Raw genomic sequence first — 24043 nt, 5'->3', positions numbered from 1 at the left:
TTGGTAACTACTTACTAATCGGACAAAACAGATGCTTTAGGGAATGTTCTTGGTTTCTTAACTGCGAAAGGAGATTTCCTCCAGGACATGTTCTCAATTTATTCATGCTGGTGTGATTCAGGAATGAATCTCTCATAGTCCACAATGATTTCTCTCCTTTCTATTGGCAATATGTCAGTGCTGCTGGCTGTTGTATATGAAAGTGAATGGTAGGAGAATAAACTTGTACTCAAGAAGTTCAGTGACCTCTTCCCACGGGATCTTGGATCAATGGAACAATATCCCAGTAGCAGCAGAAAGTAACTGTAGTCACTGGTGGAACCACTGCCAGTGAAGAATATGAATAGTAAGGAACACTATAGGCCCTTTTCATGCATATGTTGGAAGGAAATCAAAAGCTAAAATTTCTGAAAATTCTTTCAGTCGGCTTTAAGTGTTATGTGATTGTCTTTTGTGGAAATCTCATTCATTAGAAGACTTTGAGAGTTAATGGCATGTGTTTACTTGGAATTTACTAATACAAATATGGCCAAGGAAGCTGATTTTTACCTGTCTGCCATGATTCAGTGGTTTTTCTGCATCAGGTAGTTCAGATATCAAGACATGGGCAAATTTTCTTTAACATCAAGTTTCTCTTATACAGCTTTGATAGGGCGATTCACTTGTCAATATTGGATGAATATGAGAAGCTTCTTGAGTTGTTGCACTTGAGTAGATTAGCTAGCAGTTCTCTGAGAACTGAACTGAAAATCTTAACCTTTCTTAATGTAGTTAAAAGCCCTATCAGTTTGTAAAACAGCAGAGCCAAACAAGGTGTTTGCACCTGATAGTGAGCAAAGTAAAACCTATTTATAAAAATAAACCCAAACAACAAAACCAAAACAGACAAAAAACACCACAGAAAAAAGCAGGGTCTGTGTGCTAAATTATTCTGTTTACTTTTTCTTTCATAAGTGGAAAACCTTCTAAAACATTGTTATAGGAAAATGCACCTCCATGTCCTAGTCCATATTGTACAACATCAGTTCTTAAAAGAAGAAGAAAACAAATTAAAAACATTTTACTTTGAGATCAGCTCACCACAATATGCTGTTTCCTTCTATGAAATTGAAGAAAATGAAGTCAGGGTCATTTTAGTATGTTTTACCATTTATGTCATTTTAACTGATGATAGTTGAATAACTTTTTTTAAAGCAATACTGATACCATGATGCCTGAAATGCTTATGGACTTACTTACGAAGCTAAATATTGTGTGTCAGCCTATAACTTCCGCTGCAGTAGTTACAGTCATTTAGGGCAAGCAGACCAGAATTAGGTCTGCAAGAATTCTTGAGCGTCAATCCCTTCTGTCGTGGTTTTGCCCCAGCCGGCAACTAAGCCCCACGCAGCTGCTTGCTTGCTTTCCCCTGGCAGGATGAGGGAGAGAATTGAAAGAGTAAAAGTGAGAAAACTAATGGGTTGAGATAAAGATGGTTTAATAAGTAAAGCAAAAGGTGCATGTGCAAGAAAAACCAGACAAGGAATTCATTCGCTACTTCCTATCGGCAGGTAGGTGTTCAGCCACCTCCAGAAAAGCAGGGCTCCACCACGTGTAACAATTACTCGGGAAGACGAATGCAATCAGTCCAAACGTCCCTCCTTTTCCTCCTCCTTCCCCTAGCCCCTTATATGCTAGGTGTGATGTCTAATGGTATGGAATATCCCTTTGGTCATAGGGATCAGTTGTCCCAGCTGTGTCCCCTCCCAACTCCTTGTGCACCCCCAGCCTACTTGCTGGTGGGGTGCTGTGAGGAGCAGAAAAGGCCTTGACTCCATGTAAGCACTGCCCAGCAATAACTCAAACATCCCTGTGTTACCAACACTGTTTCCAGCACAAATCCAAAACACAGTCCCTTGCTAGCCACTGTGAAGAAAATTAACTCTATCTCAGCCCAAACCAGCACACCTTAATTCTGAGTTTTTGTTCAGTTTGGATTTTTTTTGTGGTGGTGGTGCATGGGAGGTGGTTTAAAATAGTCACCCTTTTCTGTTGTGCAGTAACTGTAGTCTCTGTAAACCACATCACCACCAATGGTGAGCTGGTTTTAAGTCCCAGTTCTCAATCACTGGATCAAGGGGATTTCCATGTACTGCATGTGTTGAATATTAAAAATCATCATCTTGAGATGGAAAGCTTTTTAATGTACTTTGCTTCTGTTCTGTGGACTAAAACTCTCCAAAAAAGCTTTGTAGAGTTTGTAAGTACAAGAATGTGCTAATGTGTACAATTTTAGTTCTGGGAACATGTGGACAAAAGACAAAAATGGTTAAAAGGCTACTGAATGACTGCTTTCTGAATTGCTGTATCAGCATTGGAAGAATTTGTTCAACTGAAAATACAGGAAACCAGTTTATTGTTAAAATTACTTATTCCAAGACATCTTTATCTTTTTCATATGTGATCCAAATAAGAAATTACAACTTCTTATTGACACCATTATTTAGGGGGAATAAATAATCGGGTGAAAAGTTTTCTAGTTCTCTTCAGGGTGAATGAAAAATCGTATTTAATCTTGTTACTTTCATTAAAATACAGTGTATAACTAACATTTCTTTGAAATTTCTCATTCAGCTCTTAAGTTTCCAGTGTTAAGATTATCGAGGCTCAGCAAAACATAACCATCATCTTGAATGTGAGAAACTCATAAGTAATTTAAACTGTTTCACATATTTCAAGAAAAGTGTTGGGTAGATGCCTAGTGGAAGATGACATTGTTGAAGGTCTGTGCTGGTTCTGACAAAGAATGGGTGGGGAAGCAGAGACTATTGGGGGAAGGTGATCTAGGCAAATCAATGGCAGCATCCAAGTCTCTTAGCCTGAACAGTGTCCTAAAACCTAAACGGGGTGTTACTTTCAGGTTTTGTTAAGTGTCACTTAAACTTCGAAGTTGCACTTAAATCAACTGCTGTAGCATGCTTTCCACAAGAAATGGGCACTCCAGTGAAGAATAGTTGTGACACAGCACATAAGAAGGAAGTAGGAAATTACAATAAAACTGAGATGCCTGCAAAAGCTGGATAGAGTCCTGTTTTTAATATCTGTCTTGCTTGGTGATTTTCAATATTTAATTTCAGTATTTTGGTGCTTTTTCCTCCATTTTGAATGAAATGTATATTTTATACAAAGAGAATAGGATGTAAATAGAACTTGGAACTGTGAAGAAATCTTTTTGATGCTTTAATGCAAAATATGGAGTGGATTGAGAAATAGAGGTATGAGGTTAGGTTGTAGTAGGCAAGAAAAGTGTTACACCAGAAAACACTTCACTCCTGTCTTGTCTAGTTGTTACAGTAAGGTGCATCTTAGAGGGAAAGGATTGGAGTTGCCCAAGCAAATAAAATACAATAGCATAAAAGGACTTTTCCCTGTAATGGAACATTTCTGTAAGAGGGATATGGAAGGCTTGAAAAAGTAGGTCAAGTAATCTGATGTTTATGCATAAGAATTCTAGTGTAGGTTTAAATTTTGTAATACTGGGTGAATGCTGTACATCATTCAGGTACATAATATTTAGCACAATGGTTAATTCTAAATATGTTTAGATAAATATGTTGTAAAAATCGGTGATTTCTTTTATTAACTGGTAGTAGCATCCTGCCCCTCCAAAGAAACAGTGGGGTAATGCCACTAGTATTAGCCATTATACTGAAGTTTTATTTGAAATTTTTCCATTGAATATTTTCTCTATATCCTGAGATATTTTCAGACTGTATATTTAGAATCATTGGTGAACCTGAAATTTCCAGCTGGGAAATCTTGTTGCCCTACTTATTGTAACCTTTGTTAGCATACGACCTTTTGTAATGGAAAATCTGTTTGCAGGTAGAAGCCCTACAGGGAGGATAAGTTGGTGTCTGTCCCCAATTTGCAGCTCAGTTGCTTGAATTGCAGGACTGCTTCAAACACTTCTGACTGTGTTTAAGACATTCCTCTGATTCCCATCTAAATAGCCATTAAGTAACAAATCTTTAGTCTTGGAGAGGGCTACTTAGTGAGTATCTCCTAGGTAGCCAAAATAACTGTCAAAGGTTGATCGCAGTTGAAACAAGTGGAAGCCCCAGCTGGAATCTCATGTCTTTAGGTAGGAAATGTTACCTGTAGTTGTGAATTGGATCTCAGGTTGATTTCTCATTTACTGCTGGCTATAATCAACAGAAGCAGTGACAATGACAGATTATTTCTCGCATCTGCACTTGGAAAACAAGCTCCTTTCCTTTTTATGCAGTAACTTTTTGGTTGCCCTCTGGTCTTTTTTAGTATATTGCACAGGGTGGTGGCTTAAATCTTTTAGGAGACTGTATGTAGTGCAGAATATTTGAATGAAACAGGAGTGATGTGTAATGGTCCAAGAGGTGTTGATTCCTCTGTGATCCTGTTTGATTTATGAATTTCCCCACTAAACTGCATTCTCCATTGATGATGTTGACCATCAGTTGAGGTGGAGGAAGTCCTGGTAGGTCGTTTTATTCTGGCTTAAGAAACTGAGTTTTCTGCAAGGCTGGTTTCTGTGGAGAATGCACTTGGTAATCCTCTTCTGAATAGTGCATGACTGTGGTAGTGGGATTTCAATGCATTGTGTTGCTTTTGTTATGAATTTACACCTATGTCACAAATACTAGCCTAAGATCCTCTCTTTTCAGTTGTGTATGTGAAAGTGTGTGTGTCCATATACATCTGTTCATACATACAAATATACGTCTATGTATGTAGGTATGGAATGTGTTCTTCCATATATAGCACATTTATTTAGTGTATTCCTGCTTTGTGTAACACATTTTAAGACATTTATGAGACCTAATAGTAACGAGACACAAGAAATCATCCAGTGGTTTAGGTACATCTTGAAATAAGCTTTGCTAAGAAAAATAACGGAATATCTGAATTGAGGCTTAACTGCTTGGAGTCTGCCAAGCTGACTTCGAGGTTTTCTGTAAGATCACTGTCAGAGTCTCTTTCTGAGCACATTGATGTAGGAGAAGGTTTAACGTTGGATTAGCACGCAGTTGGCAGTGTGCTAGGTTAGTATAATCTAATTGATGTGTAATGTTTGCCCACAGTGTTACACCCTGATAAAAGTTCAGCAGTGTTTTATGATCTCTTCCTTTCTGTCTCTGTTGTAGGAGTAGCACCTGCTTTGGGATTTGATTCTGGTCTCTTCGGAGATTTAGGTTTTTCTCAAACTTAAACATGTTCAGAAATTTGCATAAGGATTACACCAACCTGTAATTTCCTTCCTTATCCAATAGTTGTGGCTTTTTTACCTTGAGGGTATGTAGTGCTCTTAAAGCTGGGGTGAAATGAATGCTGTGGTGCTTGCTTTAAAGCATTCATTCTAATGTACATTGCTTTTCTCATGTCTCAATCTCTGTGTTCTCCTGTCTTGTGGCTGTGTCAGAAATGTTGATTTGACAGGTGCAAGTGCACTGTCCTTGCTCAGCTTTTCTGTTTTCATTAGCATCGGTGATTCTGGTAGTAACTGAGCTTTCTGTGGTCTATTGCTATAGGTCTTGTTCCTTTTCTAGGCTATTCATTTTTTTTTTCCTCTTTACCTCTCTACATGTTTTACTGTAAGTTCTTTGTACTAGCTATTCCCTGTTTGTTTCTTCTGTTTAAACAAGTGTTCTGATGTAAAAAAAAAAAAAGGTAGTAATCAAAAAGCACAGAGAAGCCTAATGTCTCTACCAGCAATCTGATGTTTAAAAAAATCATTACAGCTAGCATTCAGCCTTTGAGATGGCATGAACTGCTTAAGTATTGAGACACCCTGTTTTTTCCTTCCCTTCTTCCTTCTCTGTTCAGTTACTAGCATCAGTAAATGAAAGGAACGTGTACTAAACTCATTCACACTTGCTGCAATACCATCTGCAAATCCATTGGTATTCTAGGTTTTGTAAACTATGATTGGTAACTGCATTCATAGTAAATACCAAGTAGGTGATGAAGATTAGAACAACAGGAAGAGCTTTTTTTAGTAGCTATTTAAACATATTGGAAGGAGATTGCATGATCTGTTTTTTGATTTGACATGTTTTATGAGTGCATCATTTGAGTCATAGACTGTGTGTAAACAGTAGCATATACTTCCCTGGTGTTTGCCAGGATATGGATGACATTATCATACTTCTGTGACCACCTTTCTAGTGAGGGATCTGTGTTGGATTAGTGTTGCTGTCTCTGCTGATATGCAAATTTTTTGTTGATTTTTACTATTTTTCTGTAAACCTTCTTGTCTTCATGACATGAAAATTGAGAAAGAATTGTCATTTATACAGAAATAGTGTTAATCTCTTATTGATTCCAAATCATGATTGCTTGTGAGCAAAAATTGTCAGGATAATACTACAGTAGATGGGATCGAGACCACAGTATTTCAGAGGTAGCAATGTAACTGAATTAATTATAATTTAGATACAAGTAGTGATTGGCTTTGTTTTGAATTCTTCAATACATATTATTAGGTGGAAAGAAAAGTGTGCTAAAGTATTCACCGTAGTGAACTATGTGATGTTAATGAGAAAAAACTGTCAAACTGTTTGACTCGATATGGATTGTTTGATTTCCTCTTCTTTCTTTCGTGTAGTTGTTATTTTGAAACCTGATTTAGTCTGATTGCTGTAGGGGGATATACAGCATTAGCTACCTTTTTTTTTTTTTTTTTTTTTTTTTTAAAAATCACTGTCTTAAGACAAAAGACATTGTGGAAATGAATGTTTCCTATGACAGTGATTATGCTATCATTTGTATTCCTGACAAGCTCAGTAGATACTGAAGGTTTAAATAAAAATGGTAGCTCAAGCACTTGGATTTATATTGAACCATACAGTTTTAAAGTGCACTTCATCTTTCTGTATATGGCTGGTTTAACACAGAATGAATTTTAGTGCACTCTGTGTACTTGAACAGAGAAAATTTGAGATAGCTTACCTGAAGAGTAGCTATAACTTTCTGACTGGGACCTGCTTTGCCATGCTTTGCTTAATATAAATGACAATCAGTCTCTAAGCTGTCAACCTAAACTTTCACTAAATGACTGAGCTCTTTGCTAAGCATCCTGCTTTCTAAATGGGCCTGCAAGAAATAATTGTGTTCCAAGTCAGGAATCCCTTTGCTGCCTTCTTCAGTTTGTGAAGATTCTGGATGAGCAGGTGAAGTTCATTGTGGAGATGATGGTTTCGTTGTCAGCAAGACTACCAGTTCTGTATAGTTCTCCTTCCAGTTGTTCTGGGCTTACTTAAATAGGTGGAATGCTAACTTGCTAGACTACAGTTGCGTTCATTCAAATAACACTTTATAAATGTTTACTTTTTTTTCCTGTCTCGCTTCCTATTTTAGTGAACTGTTTTAAAAGATTGTATTAACTGATCGTTGGGATGAATGAATCAAAACCTACTGAAAGCAATTTCAGTGCTTGTGAAGTCCACCATTTCAGATGAGATCAAAAAGAGCAGAGAACTGTTCCATGTAACCCCAGCATAGGACAATCACAAATAATTTTGAGCCTCACTAATTTTCTTGTTTTCTGTAGCAAAGCTGTTTCTGAAGACTTGTCTACCCCATCTAATTCTGGATGATGATGCTGATCAAAATGATGAATATAGATTTATTTCAGTGATTTCAGTAGTTAAGTGGATTTTATTTTATTCAGTAGTTCACCTGCCATAATAAAGATGATTGTTTATAAAGCTTGTGAGAAACTCAAACAGACCATTAGTTGTTTTCATGTTCCCTAAGGGAGGTAGTCGAGTGGTGTATGTATGAAGTAACCGTTGACTACTGTTCTCATTAAAGAAAATGATCAAAAAGTTCCAGGGTGGCATCAGGTGATGTTCAGGAGGGTGGGAGGAAAGCAACAGAAAAAATCCTTATATGATTTACCATGACACTTTGACCTGGAACTTAGTCATACTGGTTTTGTACCTGAGGAAAGATTCCTTGATTTTTCTCTTGAATGAGCAGTGTATTACTGTATAAAACTCATAATGTATTCTAAAGTTTGCCTACAGATGTCACTTAAAAAATAAACGAGGAAATGCAGAGTAATATTTAGACCATAGTAGATGAACTCAAGAGGTCATATCCTAGCTGTGTCACTTAATGACAAAATTAACAGCTCTGAGTGGTTTATTACATCCTGCTTTGGGGCAGTTACCAAGAATGGTGGGCATAGTTCAGAACTTCGGCAGCTTTGAATTAATTCAATGAAAAAAAGTATTGATGTGAGAGTGCTCAAAGGTCGTAAACCTAGACAAAAAAGCTTAAAAATTGTCCTTCAAAACACTGTAGCATTTCAGCAGTTGAAAACAGTGTGAATATACAGAACTGTGCAAGCCTGGGTTTAACAGTCCACTTGATAGTTCAACATATTACTGTTGTTAGTGTGATTTAGAATCTGTGGGTGAAATGCTTCAAATAGTCAAATGTGCTGCTTTGGAAAATCAATTTTGTATCAGCTTAACTCTTCCATAGAAAATAAGCTATTTTTAATCTTCATTTATCCTTCTTATCCTGTAAGTTACCTAGGTGCTCTTAAATTACCAGAAATCAGAAAATGTATTTGAAATTGTATATATCCCACTGTAAGCAAGTTGCAGCTCTTGTGGTGGACGTAGATTAACCTTACAAGCAGTTCTCTTTGGTTTAAAAAAAATAAAGCAACCCACCACCACAAAAAAAAAACCCCAAACCTAAAAACCAAACAAACCCAAAACAAAATTAAAAAAACCCACCAAACAAAAATGTCTTCTGTATCTCAGATAGTGTTTTAATTATACTCCTATAATCTGTGATCCTCTTTATTACCATCTTCCCAAGGACTCTTTTTTAAAAGGGCTCATCTCTACAACAGAAACACTTCATTTGGAGAGAAACTTAGCAAAAGAATGTTGAGTCACTTCTGATTTCTGTGGAAACTCATGTTCCCTGTTTTCAGCTTTCTCCTGCAGTGTTCTTGGAAAATAAGAGCAAAAGCCTGGAAGGCCTCTTCAGAGTTTAATCTTTGACTGCCATATTGGAGGCTTCTACTCCAGAGGCTAATGACTTGTATGTTAAAAGTAGTTCCAGTCAAGCTCTTTGCTTGTGTTATCTAAAAGCTGTTTCAGCTCGGTCTGGACCAATGATGTTTCTCCTATAGTCTCTTGTAATTTATACTTCCTTTTGAAGATACATTCAGGCAGACTAGTTTGCAAATATGTCTTTTGACTTAAAAAGCAAACTCTAGTTGAATTGTTAATAAGCTGACTGTCCTATAAACAACTCTTAGACTCAAATATTGGTCTCTTACGTAATTCTGCTTGAGGCTACCTTCTTGCTGGGTTCTTAGCAAAATAGACGCTGTCTCTGTACAACTATAATGTGTGAACTGAAAATGGCATGATTAATGCTTATTAATGATTAAAGCCTACTTTCACAGTAGCCTTTCAAATCTTGCCCTAGTTCACCTTCAGTATACTGTTTTTTCAAGTGGTTTGGTTTTAAGTTTCAGAATTGCATGCTACAGATAAACACTGTGAATTTTTCCTGAGATTCATGAAGGTTTTAACTGTAAACTTGCTTATCAGGATGTGTTGTGTGCATATACAGGCATTGGGCTTGAGTAGGGCTTTTCTCAGGGCGGGAGAGTGTGTAAGAGGTCTTGCATTTTAATTGTCTGTGCACATTTGCAGACAGAGAATAAACAATGTTTTCTGCTGTACAGTGTTAATTTCCTTGTATTATAACTGATGGAAGGAAGGATTATACTTTTTGCTTGCTTGTTCAAGCTTTAAGAGTTCTGACTAGCCACCCTAGACAGCATGCAGTGCCTGAGGTTGTCAGGCTACTTTTGGACTCCCCTAAGCTGATGTCTTTGTACTCATTGCCCATGTAGAACATGAACTCTTAATCTATTGGTTTATAGCTCATCCTCATCTTTGAGCTAATTAGAGAGTGAAGTAAACTTACAGGGCACAACTTCCAGTCCCGTGTTTACAAGTGTGATATTTGCACATTAGTGACAGTTGTCCCTGAAGCACCTCTCTATGCTGTTCTCAGTGGAATGGCAAAGCAGCTGACCGTGATGACATCTTCAGTGTCTTGTCTGTCAAGGAGTTGATGATGAAGGCCTTGCTATGACCTAGGGACATATGTCTCAGGCATAAAACACACAGATGATCATTCAGCTCGTATATAATGTTCTGGTGGGGAATCAGCCTGGTGTTTGAAGAAAGCTTATTAATAGCACCCCTTAAGCACCTTTGAGAGCATTGTGGTATAAATGAGTTGCAAACTGATAGCAATGAAGCACTAAAGAGAGGGCAATCTTCCTTGGAAAGAAGCCGTGGGACCTTTTATATGATAAGCACATCAGATACCAACAGCAGCAAAGATCAACTAGTTTAGGTGTCATTGAGTTTGTAGTAAAATGTGTATTGTTACCCTCCATGCCTAGGCAATCATTTGCCCACTCACCTGTCTTGTGGTTCCATCATCCTTGATTTTGAAGGATGATGCTTCCACTGGCATTCATCATTTTGGAAATATCATGTGCAGCTATCGGTACAATTGGGTTTGTATTTTTTAGTGCCATTTGCCTAAGGAGGTCTTACTAGGCACCAGCCTACTAAACAAGTATTTGGTATGTTTCAATATAATTAGATGTTCAGCTGTTATGAACAACAGGAAATGTAGTGTGTCCAATTTTCTGGTGCACTGTGCCAGCAGGTAGGTGACTGAAGTACTGAGAAGAATAGAGAATGTTCATCCCACTGGATTTCCTTGTGAAGTTAATATAGTATAAAAATATATAGCTTTGCCTGTACTAGCATATATACATCCTGGCTTTTAGACTGTGACAGTCTCATGACCTAGATTTGTGTTTGCTCAAGCCTGAATGAACCAGTTAAGAAATATCTCCGGGGAGATAGACCTCTGCTAAATGATAGCAGAGCTTTGCTTTTAACCATAGCATTGGCAGTGGCAATGTTTCTTTAACTGTGTGGGCATAGTCCATATTTGACGGTGTCAGTGTTAGCTGTTCTACATTTGCCTAGACTAGAAATGCAGATATTTTTGGATTGTGTGGTACTTCAAACACTCTATTGACAAGAGTGTGAAATGAAAGGCAAAGAAAGAATCATAGAACCATAGAATAGTTTGGGTTGGAAGGGACCTCAAAGACCATCTAGTTCCAACCCCCCTGCCACAGGCAGGGACACCCTCCACTAGACCATGTTGCCCACAGCCCCATCCAACCTGGCCTTGAACACTTCCAGGGAGGGGGCCTCCACAACCTCTCTGGGCAACCTGTTCCAGTACCTCACCACCCTCACAGGGAGGAATTTCTTCCTAGTATCCAATGTAAATCCTTCAGCTTAATGCCATTACCCCTTGTCCTATTATCATTCTATGCCCTTGTAAACAGTCCCTCTCCAGCTTTCCTGTAGGCCCCTTTAGGTACTGGAAGGCTGCTATAAGGTCTGCCTGGAGCCTTCTCTTCTCCAGGCTGAACAACCCCAACTCAGCCAGTCTTCATGGGAGAGGTGCTCCAGCTCTCTGATCATCTTTGTGGCTCTCCTCTGGACTTGCTCCAGCAGCTTCATCTCCTCCTTATGTTGGAGGCCCCAGAGCTGGACGCAGTACTCCAGGTGGGGTCTCACAAGAGCCGAGTAGAGGGGCAGGATCACCTCCCTCGACCTGCAGGTCACACTCTTCTTTTGATGCAGCCCAGGACACGGTTGGCTTTCTGGGCTGCAAGCGCACACTGCCGGCTCATGTTGAACTTCTCATCAATCAATACCCCCAAGTCCTTTTCCTCAGGGCTGTTCTCAATTTATTTTCCACCCAGCCTGGAGTTGTGCTTGGGATTGCCCCATCTCCTGTGCAGGAGCTTGTACTTGGCCTTGTTGAACTTCATGTGATTCACAAGGGCAAAGATAATATGAAGCTGAGATTTTGCATTCTCTGTTTAGCAGTGTAGTTCAAAATAGATAATGTTGTGGCCCTGTTGGCTGTCAGACACCACAGACATTAGGGTAGGAATGGTGCAAGTTAAGCCAGGTGGGTACGTGAATGATCAGGGAGGTCAGACTAATTGATCTACACTCTAAATCTCATTTCTCCCATGCATCTGGTAAGCCATTCTTCTGCTGTTTTATTGTATTCTTTTAGCATGATGATAGTTGACTCCTGCTAGAATTACGTCATGCAAACTGTTGTCCTCATTGATATTTGGAGACACAGCTTTTTACCGTGGGTTGTATGTCTCTTGAGAGTCCTTGTAAAATGCTTGTCAAGATAACTCTGCTCCCTCTTGCCTTAGTCTCTCTCTCTTTTTATAGCAGCTAATGAGATAGTTGTAACATCAGTCTAGGAGACCTGGCTTTTTGGGTAGGATTTAGTTTCTTAGGGAATATTTTGTGGAATTTCTGTAATTGTTGTTTTATTATGCTAGTTAATCTAAGCAAGATGATGTGGAACAGAGACACGCTCTGTACGTTGGTGAGGCTCACGTCCATAGTATTGATTTGACTCGTAAACTTTGAGTAGTGCAGAGTTGGATCCCTCGCTAATTCAGCACTCACTCTGAGCCTGACAACAATCAGACTTGCCCTAATTAGAAAGCCTATATCAACTTGATTAGTATGGGTCTTAATGCTTTTAACACAAATTAACAAACATCAGACAACTCACTATTAAATACTGTTATAGAAGGCTTTTTAAGGAGATAGTTGGAGCAGCAGAGAAGTTTACCAACAACCAAAGGATCCTCAAATTCCTTAGTAGTGCCATTTGGTTTCCTGTAGATTATTCTCATGGTCAGAAAGACTGAGAATTTTCTCACTAGAGCAGAAGCTTGCAGCTTGAGTCACTAGTACTCCTCTCTGCAGTGCCTGGTGAGGTACCACCTGGACAAATATACTCCTGAACGAAACCCAGTGAGGTACCTCTCTGAAGCATGGAACAGATAGAGCAGGCTGACTTTGAGTTCTGGAGTGACTGGAATAAAAATGCGTCCAAGCAAATTTTGATACATTAAAACTTCCTTTGTTCTAGAAATATTTTTCCCAGGACAGAAATTGTGTAGAGTTTTTCCTTAAATTTGCTTGAGAATGACCGGACAGACTGCTGTTTAGGGCCCTGAACACTTCCCATTAGTTTTTTGTGCATAAGCTAAGAAGAAAGTGTGCATACTCTACAAAGAAGGAAGAAATTATGGATAAAAGGGATTATAGATACCTGTTTCACTTTATTGTTTACAGAAAATACTTTGGCCATGGAGTAGCACAAATTAGTAAAGGTACATCAGTAGTGCACGTCTCTTACTGTGATGAAAGTGATTTGGGAAACCTTTGGTGTGCCATCATGAGTTTTGTTTTTAAAAAAAAAAAATCCACCAACTTCATCACTGTTAAAAGCCACTTATTTAGAATATTTCAGCACTTCCTCGTACTGCCAAGTAGCCATAACTGACATTTCTAGGAAATTCGTACTTTTTCCCACTGTGTTTTGATGCTGTATTGCTCCATTAATTGGTGGGCAGACTGAGCTAGCAGCTACAATCAGTGTTATAAAACATCAGATCTGGTCATCCAGATTTGTTGGCCATGGATGGACGTAATATGGTAGCTAGAATTAGTGTATTTTTTAAAACTGCTTTTTAGTAGCTTTCATTCAAACTGTTCCATTTAATCCAAAAGGACCTAAGCATTTGTCTGGGTATGTCAATCCTCGATGCTTTTTCTGCTTTCAGGAAGAATTTTAGGAGGAGTAAGGTACTATTGGTACTAGTCATCTATTGCGAGGGGAGATATAGAGCACCTGGGGCAGGGGGAACCTGGAAAAAATACATTTCTTGTCCCACTGGTTGGGTTTCCTGTAGTTTATAGTTGCAGTAGGGGGTTTGCACTAGGGGTCTGAGTAAAGAGCACCTGTAACCACGCAGCATTTATACATATGTACGGTTGAGTACTCCTTAATCCTGTTACAACCACTGGTTTGACATTACTGAACTGTGGGGTTAATTTTCACCAGTTTAGTTGAAGTTACAGATGCTGTTTTCTGCTTTTATTATTTACTGATTTTACACTATAGTATAGTTACTCCAACAGCTGTAGTGTATTGGTATTGCCTCAATTCAAATGCTAGCTAGGTTGACTGTGCCATGTGGTACAGAATGCTGTGCTTCAGGTGAACAGAGCACAGGGCCATGAATCACTCTTGAATGTTTATCTGAAAAGTAGATTTCCTGCTGGCTATGTAGTTATATTGAAATCCCTCACCAGGAAACAGCCAAGCTATATGGAAGAAGGAAGTTGGAGAGTAAATCTGTGTAAAAGCTATTTGCTTCTTACTGTGGTAGCGTGTAGAAATTGTTAGGACTGTCGAAGGAAGAGGTGCAGTAGTATATGAGGAAATGAGTATGTTACTCTGGGAGTCCTGCTAGGTGTTTGATAATTCTGTTTTGCTCCTCTAAAATGACATGAGGAGGAAAAGCAATTTTAAATGAACTTCCAGTGGAAATTAAGAGTGGGTGTGCTTTGATATCGACTTTCTTCCTGTCACTTTGGGGACATTTCTCAAACAAATTTAAGTATTTGGTTTATATAAATCAAAGTTTGTGACTTGCTGTCCATAGTTACCTTTGTTTTCTGGGTTATTTTGTGTTAAGCAATTAATAGAAAAGCATTTTACACATTTATTTCATGTCAAGAAAATAGAATGTTCAGGTCTATAAATATTTATAACCATTTCAGCAAAGAATGGGGTTTTTTAATTTAATGTTAATACTGTTTCATTGAAAATACCTACTTGACCAGAGATGGATGTTTAGTTTTGTAAATATTAGTCCCTAGAATTTCAGAAAATTTCTTTTAATGATGAGAAATTGTTGAAGAAAAATAGTTGAACTGCTCGTTGAGTGTGTTTCTGCTTCTAAGCCCACACCTATTGCAATTTGATAGTAACAATGTTCTAGCTCTAGCTGTTGTAAGTATGTGCCTATGCAGGGAACTTTTGGGAAGGCTACTGTAACTTCAGCTGAGAACTGAAGGACAGCTGTGCAAATGGAAGTGCAGGTATCTGCTGCAAACCTTATCCTCCAGAGGTACAGTGACCAGAGGCTACAGTTGACGTAGCTGGGACAGCGGACATGCTTTACAACATTGTTCCTGCTCCTCTGCTAGAGAGTATTACTGACTTGGATGTTCTGTGTATAATCACTCCATAACCCAATTCTGTCAAAAAATAAGATAAAGATTCTTCAAAAATGTAATGGCCAACACAAAAAAAGTGTCAGAAATGATTGAGAAAGTGATTATGCAAACAAACATTGGCAGCTGTGAGAGTGACTGTTACCTTCTGGAGCTGAAGGGGAGCTGGTTGCTGCTGTGGTTATGCCATTGCTGAACTGCAGGTGGAATGACAGGCATTCCTCCAGCTTGAAGTTACTTTGCTCTAAGGAACCTTAATATTGCCTCATTTTAATGTCTGTCTTTTCAGCACTTGATAATATCTTTGGTTTTATATGTTTGAAATATTTTTGCATATTTTGTTTTGTTTGCAAGGTATCTGTGTGGGCATGTGGAGGCCTGCTCATTTTGATTCAACCAAATCTTTTGGTTATAATCTTTTGTTGGGATTTCCCAGAACCTGGGCACTGTGATGGTTCAACTTGAGGCCTTGATGTATATACTCCAATGCGTACTTGCGGGTACTGGGTTCTCTCACTGATGATCTCTGGGTTTTTTAAGAGCTCAGAGCTGCTGCTACGTCTCCAAAACCTGTCAAATACATAATTTATTACTTTAGGTTCCAGTCCCTTTTCTACTTTGTTACTCACAGAACATTAGAATTAGTGCAAGGCAAACCATTCTTCCCAAAGTCCTCTTAATTTCCAGGAACCTTTTGACTTTTGGTCAGCTGTTCCAGAGGTTGAGTGATACTGGGGAGCAGAAAGAGTCCATTACCTGCACAGAGAAATACTTAAATGTCGTGTGAATGAATGTAGAGAAGATAAAGGGAACATGGAAGATATTTTTCCCTTGTTTTTCCTCTGTGATATCAGCCCTTTTACTTAACTGAGTTCTTAGTTCTTTCGAGAAAAAACAGCTGTCTTATTTTGGCTGTTACCCAGGAGATGGAAAATGCCTGTCCTGCTTATTACTAAAAGCCACATGGGGAGGTTTAGAGCCTGAGGGTAATGTGGAGAAGGCAGATGAAAACCTTTCTCTGAAGTTTGAGAACACAGTGTTGGAGGAAGTTGATAACTCATGGGCTCTTTTCATAAGCTCCTTTTATGAATAAAACATCCTTTGGTATCTCTGAAACCAAGAGCACTGAGTTGAAGGAGACCAGACCACTGACGTACTAAAGTCCTTCCTTCTTTGAGTTGAATTTGACTCTGGAAAAAAAGGAGGGGCATTGGGAGGACACAGTAACAGGTTCCCAACTTGTAAAATTGTGTTAAAGGTGAAAGGGATCAATTTGCCTTGTCTATGTAGGGCAGGAAAAAAAGGTTCTTTTGCAGAGTGGAAGACCTAGGTTGAAGACTTGAGGGGAACCACCTGAAATATAGAAGTCGTAAAAAGAAAAATAAAGTGGAGCAGCTTCCCTGAGGATGTTGTGGACTCTGTTTCAATGGAACTTTGTCAGAACAGATTAAATGAGTGTCTGGCAGGGATGGCATAGGGATGCATCATTTTGTAGTGCAAGGAACTAGGCTAGGCTGCCTCTTGAGGTTCCTTCTGACACACATTTTTATGGTCTCTCTGGTGCACAATCACAAAGTGAAAATATTGTCAAGTTGAGAAACTACTTAATGTATTTTAAAAGAATTTTTTTTGTCTGAATTTGAAGAAGTGGGGTCTCTGCTTATTTTTAAATTTATCAAGTGTGTGACACAATGTTCTGACTGTTCTGGATCTCACAGGTGAGATCAAGTTTATCTGAATGCTCTGCTTTTCTAAATTTATGCTAAGCTAGTAAAAGCAACAGTACAAATGGCAAAATCACAACAATTTTACCAGAATATTTTAATTTATTTATTTGTTTTTCCAGTTCAGGTTTCATGGTTGGTCTTCACTATTTGGTTTTTCTTTGTCCCTTTTTCTGTATTCATAAGGGAGATTAGGCACTGGACTGAGTTTGAGTGTTCCTAGATGTAAGTTAGTGACCTCTTTTAAAATCAATTTTTGATTGTCACATATAAAAGGGTTGACTAAAAGATTAAGTAGATTTTTCTGTTTGCAAGTAACTGTGTCTCTTTTCATGCTGTGTTATTTTCTGAAATATAAAAAGATTCAGTATACATAGGAAGCATAATACTACATCACCATAACTTACATGAGAACCACTACTGTCAGTGCTGGAAATACAGGATTTGTATGGCATGAAACTTTCCATTCAGCTGCTAATTTATGACTATTCTGTCACTTGTCTAGTATTCCATACCAGAAAGCAGTAAATTTCATTACACACAAAGATTTTTTTAGGTGGATCCTATTTTCTATCCTAAAAGTAGTAGTCTAGGTCGGTCTTCCAGAAAGCGCTGCAACATGCCTGTGCAACTATATGATATTCACTTTGCTTTAACATCAGAGAACACAGATTGTCATCTGTATTACTCCTTTATATGTTAGCAGAAGAGAGGAGACGTCTTTTACTGCTTCTATTCAAGTTATTTTTTTCAAATGATTGTTGAATGCGCTTATATATATATTTTTTTTTTTTTTTCTGGGCGACTGTTTCCCTGTTTCATACCTGTGGTGGTTCAGCCCCAGCCGGCGGCTGAGCACTAGGCAGCTGCTCGCTCACTAACTCCTCCACCCCCCCACCCCCCCCACCCCCCCCCCACCCCCCCCCCAGAATCGGAACACAAAGGCAAAACTCGTGCGTTGGGATAAGGACAGTTTACTGGGACAGCAAAGGAAGAAGAAAACAACAGAAGTCCTTAGAATATACAAAGCAGGTGATACACAGTGCGATTTGTTCACCCAACGACCGCATACTGAGACAGTCCCGGAGCTGCCCTGCTGCTCCTCCCCGACTAGCACCCTTTTATGCTGAGCACGAAGCCATATGGTATGGAATACCCCTTCGGCTAGTTTGGGTCACCTGTCCTGGCTGTGTCCTGTCCCAGCTTCTGGTGAAAATTAACTCTATCCTAGCCGAAACCAGGGCAATACCAAAAGTTAAGACTGCAGCTTGTTATGGGAAATTGACAGGAAAATGTCAGTATCTATTTTGCCTTTTAATAGACAAGATAATCAGAAGTTTGCAAATGTAATGTATGTGGCTTGCAAATCTTACCTTCAGGTGCAATAGAAAGTAAAGAGGAGAGCAAACTTTTTCTAGAGCTTACCTGTTTGCTGGTGTCACTTTGTATAATTTCCTGTTTTTAAGAGGAGTAGAGAATAGGGGAGAAACAGTTCAGAGGGTTGCATTATAATGGCCCTGCTCTAACACAGTGACCAGACAGAGAGGGGAGCAGGAATTGTGACTCACCTTACCACACTGGAAGCAGACAGCCAGGTTTCAGAGGTCACCTGTGAGTTAGCACTGCCTTCTGAGCAACTTGGTCAAACTGTTCTAAGCTAATCTGTCTTTTTTTTCCCTGCTGTTTAGTGTGCTACCTTTTTTTTAACAGTGCACATAAGCACATGTGAACATAATTATTCTTCCTGTGACCATTCTGGATTGTGAAAAACTGTTCCAATCTGTGCTTTCTTGGGATATTTTTGGTTTTTGCAATGTCTGAGGCTTGCTTATGTATAAATGATCAAGTGCTAAACTGAACCCAGTTATGGTGAATCTCTATGGAAATACTACCGAGATTTATTTTTTTGTCTTGCATTTATGGTGTGTTGCTGCTGTACTGAACGATTACTTCTGAAACGTAAAGACCTTTTGGATGGGTTTTAGGAACTAGTATTTGGTAGTAGGGAGAGATCTTCATTTATTTATCAGACCTCTGCGTAGAATGATTGGTTCAAAATACAGATTATTTTGTTATCAGACACTGATAGATTGGGATAGCATTGAGGTGTGTACATTGATGTTTCTTATTTTTGGTTTTTTGGGGGGGTTGGGGGGGGTGTTGTTTTTTTCCCCACACCCCTTTTTCTTTGTCAGATAGTCTTCTATCTAGTATTTCAGACTGGTAGTGAGTTGTCTCAGAAGAACTAGAAAATCTGAAGTAGGATGATTTGCTTTTGAGAGGCAGATGGATGGGCTGCCACAAAAATATGAGGAAGGATGACGTCTTGGAGCCAAAGCTGCTCCTAAATGTTATTGGTAGAGAAATGATTTGTCTGCCACCTGTGCCTTGGAGAAGATATGTAATTGCTGAGCTCAGTGCATTGGTGAAATGTAAATGGTATTTCCTTCCTATTCCTTAGAGTGAATTTGCCAAATAGTACTGAGTATCTGGGCTGTAAAAAGATGCACAACTGAGGTTTAAATTTTTGTGTAACTACTGGAATCTGTCCTGCTCTGGCAGGAGTCCATAGAATCTCACATCCTTCTAATTAAAATAAACATACATGAATTTATGCAGAAAGGATTTAGGGAATCTAGTAGATTCTGTATTTATGCAGAAAGGACTTCAGTTTTGAAGAATTCCTGGAGTTCGTTGTGGAAAGTCTAATGATGGAAGAGTGGTTTGGAGTGTTATGACAGCAAGGGAGGACACCTGAGACAAAACCCAGACTATCTACAAAATTGAAACAAAACAAAAAGCATCTGTAGATTCCTGTTTCTGTAGAGAAATGCTGTCAAATTCAGTGAAGTTTCTGAAATAGAACTGAAATGAAAGAAAGCTTGTTCTTGAAGCTCCTGGTAGCTGCACAACAAGGTAAAAACATCTAGCAAATCTGCGTGGAGACTTGAAATAACCCACAACACAGTATTGCACACTCTAGAATTTTCAGAAAGGAGAAGTTATGTGCTAAGAAAATCCTGCTTTAATTCAAGTAGTTATTCTCAGCTGTTCGTTACCTGCTAGTCTAAATGGTCTAATAAACAGGTGTGGTGAGAGAAAAATAATTTGCTGTCAGTAGTAAATATGTTGGCAATATACCACATAAGAGTATTGTTTTCCTGTGCAACCTTTAAGTATGTATACACAAGTTTTTGGAAAATAAACTTCTAATATACTAAGAAAAATGTGTGTTGGATAGTTTCTAGCTAATGAGACTTTACATAGAACTTCATTTGAATACATATGGTTCTACTGAACTAATTTTCTTTTTTTAATGAAAAGTTGAGTATATTAAAGCATTAAATGGAAAACTAAGTAATAATGCCATTGCTGCTTTTTCAGGTACTTTAGGAGAAACTTGCAAGTGACTTGACACTATGGTAGCTCTTTCCTTGAAGATCTGTGTCCGCCAATGCAATGTAGTGAAGACAATGCAGTTTGAACCATCCACTGCAGTGTATGATGCCTGTAGAGTTATTCGTGAACGTGTGCCAGAGGCTCAAACAGGGCAAGGTGAGTTCCTGTATTTCTCCTTAGTCAATTCATTGGCTGAACTGAGAATAGACATAAACCTATGGAGTTTTTTTTTTAACATGGTTCTGTTCCTCCGTTTATCTTTGAGGTTGGAGAGTTTGGGGTTTTTTTATTTAAATCATAAGGCTCTGGAGTGAAAGGCACAAAGTGCGAACAGATTTTTAAATGGCAGAAGGTCACTGCATTCTTTTTCTTCCTTCTGTCCCGAAAGAGGTTTTTCTACAAAGGATGCTTTTTTATTTTTGTGGAAATTTGACTTCTTAACTAAATGGCTTGTTTGTCTGAAAGATGATTCCCTCCGGGCCCCCCCCACTTGGAGAATAATTTTTGTGATACCATCTTTTTAAAGCAATGTTTGTGGCAATGCTTTCTAGGAAAATCTAGGTAGACTTTTGTGCCTCAGCAAACGAAGGGACAACACGAAGTACAAAAGAATGGCTGGACATCCCCAAAATAGGCAAAGGGCAAATGTTGGAAAGTGGTTAATAAGTAAAAGCATCACCATGCTGTGCATACCATATTCACAATGCTGCTACACGTTAACCAAATTTAACTGTCTCTGTACCTATTTAGCAAATTAGGTCACTGCAGACTGTGAAATATGTCTTCACTTGGACAAAAGTTCTGGATTAAATGTAGTCAAAGTTGTCAAATTCAGATAAAAAAATTTCAGTTTTCAGATACAAGCTGTGCATTTTACCATACTGATCTCTCAAGGCAATGAGTTTTGAACAGCTGTTGAATTCAGAAGTTGAGTAGTAAATATCCCTGAACATCATAGAAAAGCCTAGGAACTCTCCTCAGATTATACAGTAGGGCTTTTCCTTTATATGTGATTGCAGTGCAATTATGAACTTCAAACAGCTTTGAAGTTGAGTGATGAACAGAAATAAGATTACTAACATTCCCTTTCCCCTTCTTCGTGGCTGTTAAAAATGTGTTTGCCTATTTAGTTCCTAAGACTCACAGTAGTGCAGTACAGACTGATCCAACTAGTTCCTGCACAGCAGAACATGTAATTGTCCTGCATTATGACCATCAAACATGCACGTTTGACTTGTCCAACAAGCTTACATGCTGGCACAAAGGTTACCGTGCAAGTTGCACAGCTACTACTATTTTATTTACTAGGGTGCATCCCCCGGAAGTTAATATCGGAGCAATCTGTGCTTCCTTGGTAAATCTGTGCTCTGTGCAAGGCACTTGCTATGCTTCTAAAGGTCATGACCTATTCATAGGCACAAATTCTAAAACTTACCTGATTCTGTACTGAATTTGTGTCATAAACATCTCTGTACATACAGATCACTTGGCTTTTCAGGGGAATGTTTAATTAAGATCGGCAGGAAAAGTTGTTTTTGGAAGGATTCTTCCTTTGAAATTGTTTATCTGTAAGTCAGTTACACTTCTATTAAGCATAAGGTCTTTTATGTCCTTGTATGAGTAACAATGTGTTCAGTGTAAATGCTGTTAAATGTAAATTGTGTAAGGATGAAACATGTCCAAAAATTGTAGCTATTTTTACCTGATTTTCTGATCAGAGTGGCTGAAAGTAAACAAGGTCCTGTCCCTGCACGGAGCTGTTCTAACAGGCTGTGTGCATGCAGCTGGCCAGCTTGTGTGGTAAAAGCTGTTAGCTTACACTGTAGAACTCCAGTTAGAGGAGGCTCAGCTGATGAACAATAGTTTACGCTGTTTGTTGATAGTGAAGGGTATTCTCTATCAATTTTTCATGCATATGGCAGAGCCTTAAGCTGATAGTCATGGTCCTTCATTTTGTATACCAGAAGTTTAGTTTTTGAAGCCTAAGCCTGGGTTTGCTCTTCTGTGCCAATGGAAGTTTTACTTGTGATTCTGAAAGTATCAACTGATGTGTTTAGCCTGCAATAGATGCAAGTTTTTCCCTGAGATTATTGTTATGGATATAATTCCAGAAGCCTTGTATTTTTTTACGTGCCTAAACCTGTAGCATCTACCAAAAAGATTCCAAAGTTAAGCATAAACTCAGTATGTAAAGGGTTGAAAACAAACTTTTTCTTTTGATTTAAATAGAGCTACTGCTTGAAATAGTATACTATGGTTAGGCCCAAACTGCTTGTATTTTTGGTTAGTCAGTTCCAAAGCAGGACCAATAAGCATCTAAAAATGATTGTCTTGAAGAGAAGTAATTACAAATGTAGTACAACTTGCACAATAGATGTGCCATGTTCTTGCTTACCGAAGCATTTGTTCATGTCTTATATAAAGCCTGATCTACTGTGCTGTCTGCTGTTAAGCTAAATATTTTCTGAGGCACAGAAAAAAATTTCTATCCCGGTTCATTAAGAACGGAAGGTAAGTATAATGGAAGCTTAACCTGAAGCTGAATCATCTTGAGTAAAACCATGTTGGCTTTTTGAGGTTTGATATTATTCAGTGAGTTTCTGTTTCTTCTGTTCCACAGCCTCTGACTATGGATTGTTCTTGTCAGATGAAGATCCTCGAAAAGGTATATGGCTGGAGGCTGGAAGAACACTGGATTATTACATGCTGAGAAATGGGGTATGGTGCAAGTCTGTTGCTTCTTTCATGAACATGTTTTTAGAAAACTTGTTTCCCAAGTAGCAAGAAGAATGTTTAGTATTTGGTTGGGTAGGAGGGTCTTGAGTCTGTTCCTGAAATTGGCCCACTTCCCTTTCTTGCTGTGCCTTAGTTTTTCCTCCATCTGGTTGTGGCTGTGAGCTACTGTGGCCAATAATGTCTTCATAGAACGATTAACAGAAAGATAAAAAATAAGTTTTGTAATAAGCTTTTTATTTGACGTGACCTTGCATTATAGTGTAGGTTTCTTGTATACCAAAAATGATGTCATATTTGCTCACATTATGACCAGCTTGCTTAAAACCAAAAGGCATTGCTATCCTTTTTAAATGCTAAACTAGTCTTTGCAGCACGAAGGTACTTTGTTCTATCCTGCCCTGTCTAGGTTTTGGTCTTGCTAGCTGGGACAAGTTCTTGAAAAATGACATTGGCAGAACTAAAAGTAGTCACTTCTCAAATTTGTTACATGAATAAGTTTGCCTATATTATAACAAAGGAAAAGTCCAGCTTGGGGTGTGGGGAGGGAATCCTGGTTCAGGCATCTAAGTTAGTGGGTTGGCTTGTAGTAGCTTCCAAAAGCTTTTAGAAACAGTATTGTTTACTTCCTAGGATATATTGGAGTACAAAAAGAAACAAAGACCTCAGAAAATACGTATGTTGGATGGTTCAGTGAAAACAGTCATGGTGGATGATTCTAAAACAGTTGGTGAATTGCTGGTTACCATTTGCAGCAGGATAGGTAAGATTTTGGGACCTGCATGCTTAAGAATTTAGTTTTCTGCCATATTTGCATCTTGATTTTAGGATATTAAGTGTATTACTGGCTAGAAATTGGCACATATGTTAACTATTTAAATTTGCTGTCAGTTAGCATTTACCAAATGCTTTTTTGAACTCTGTTGACAAGGTTTTACATAAGTCAGTAGAGAATTAGCT

General features: G+C 38.5%; 1 protein-coding gene across 1 annotated transcript in view; it reads left to right on the top strand.

The window, feature by feature from the left end:
- Positions 1-24043, top strand: part of TLN2 (talin 2) — a 190936-nt gene that overhangs the window by 62849 nt on the left and 104044 nt on the right. Inside the window, exons 3-5 of the mRNA XM_054837153.1 lie at positions 20336-20506; positions 22971-23068; positions 23717-23846. Of these exons, the coding sequence (XP_054693128.1) occupies positions 20371-20506; positions 22971-23068; positions 23717-23846 (364 nt within the window). The 5' untranslated portion in view covers positions 20336-20370. The remainder of the gene's footprint in view (positions 1-20335; positions 20507-22970; positions 23069-23716; positions 23847-24043) is intronic.

The sequence above is a fragment of the Grus americana genome, chromosome 10 (genome assembly GCF_028858705.1).
Source record: "Grus americana isolate bGruAme1 chromosome 10, bGruAme1.mat, whole genome shotgun sequence".
NCBI classification, from domain to species: domain Eukaryota; kingdom Metazoa; phylum Chordata; class Aves; order Gruiformes; family Gruidae; genus Grus; species Grus americana.
Note: the sequence above shows the minus strand (reverse complement) of the source record. Positions and strands in the feature narration are given on the sequence as shown.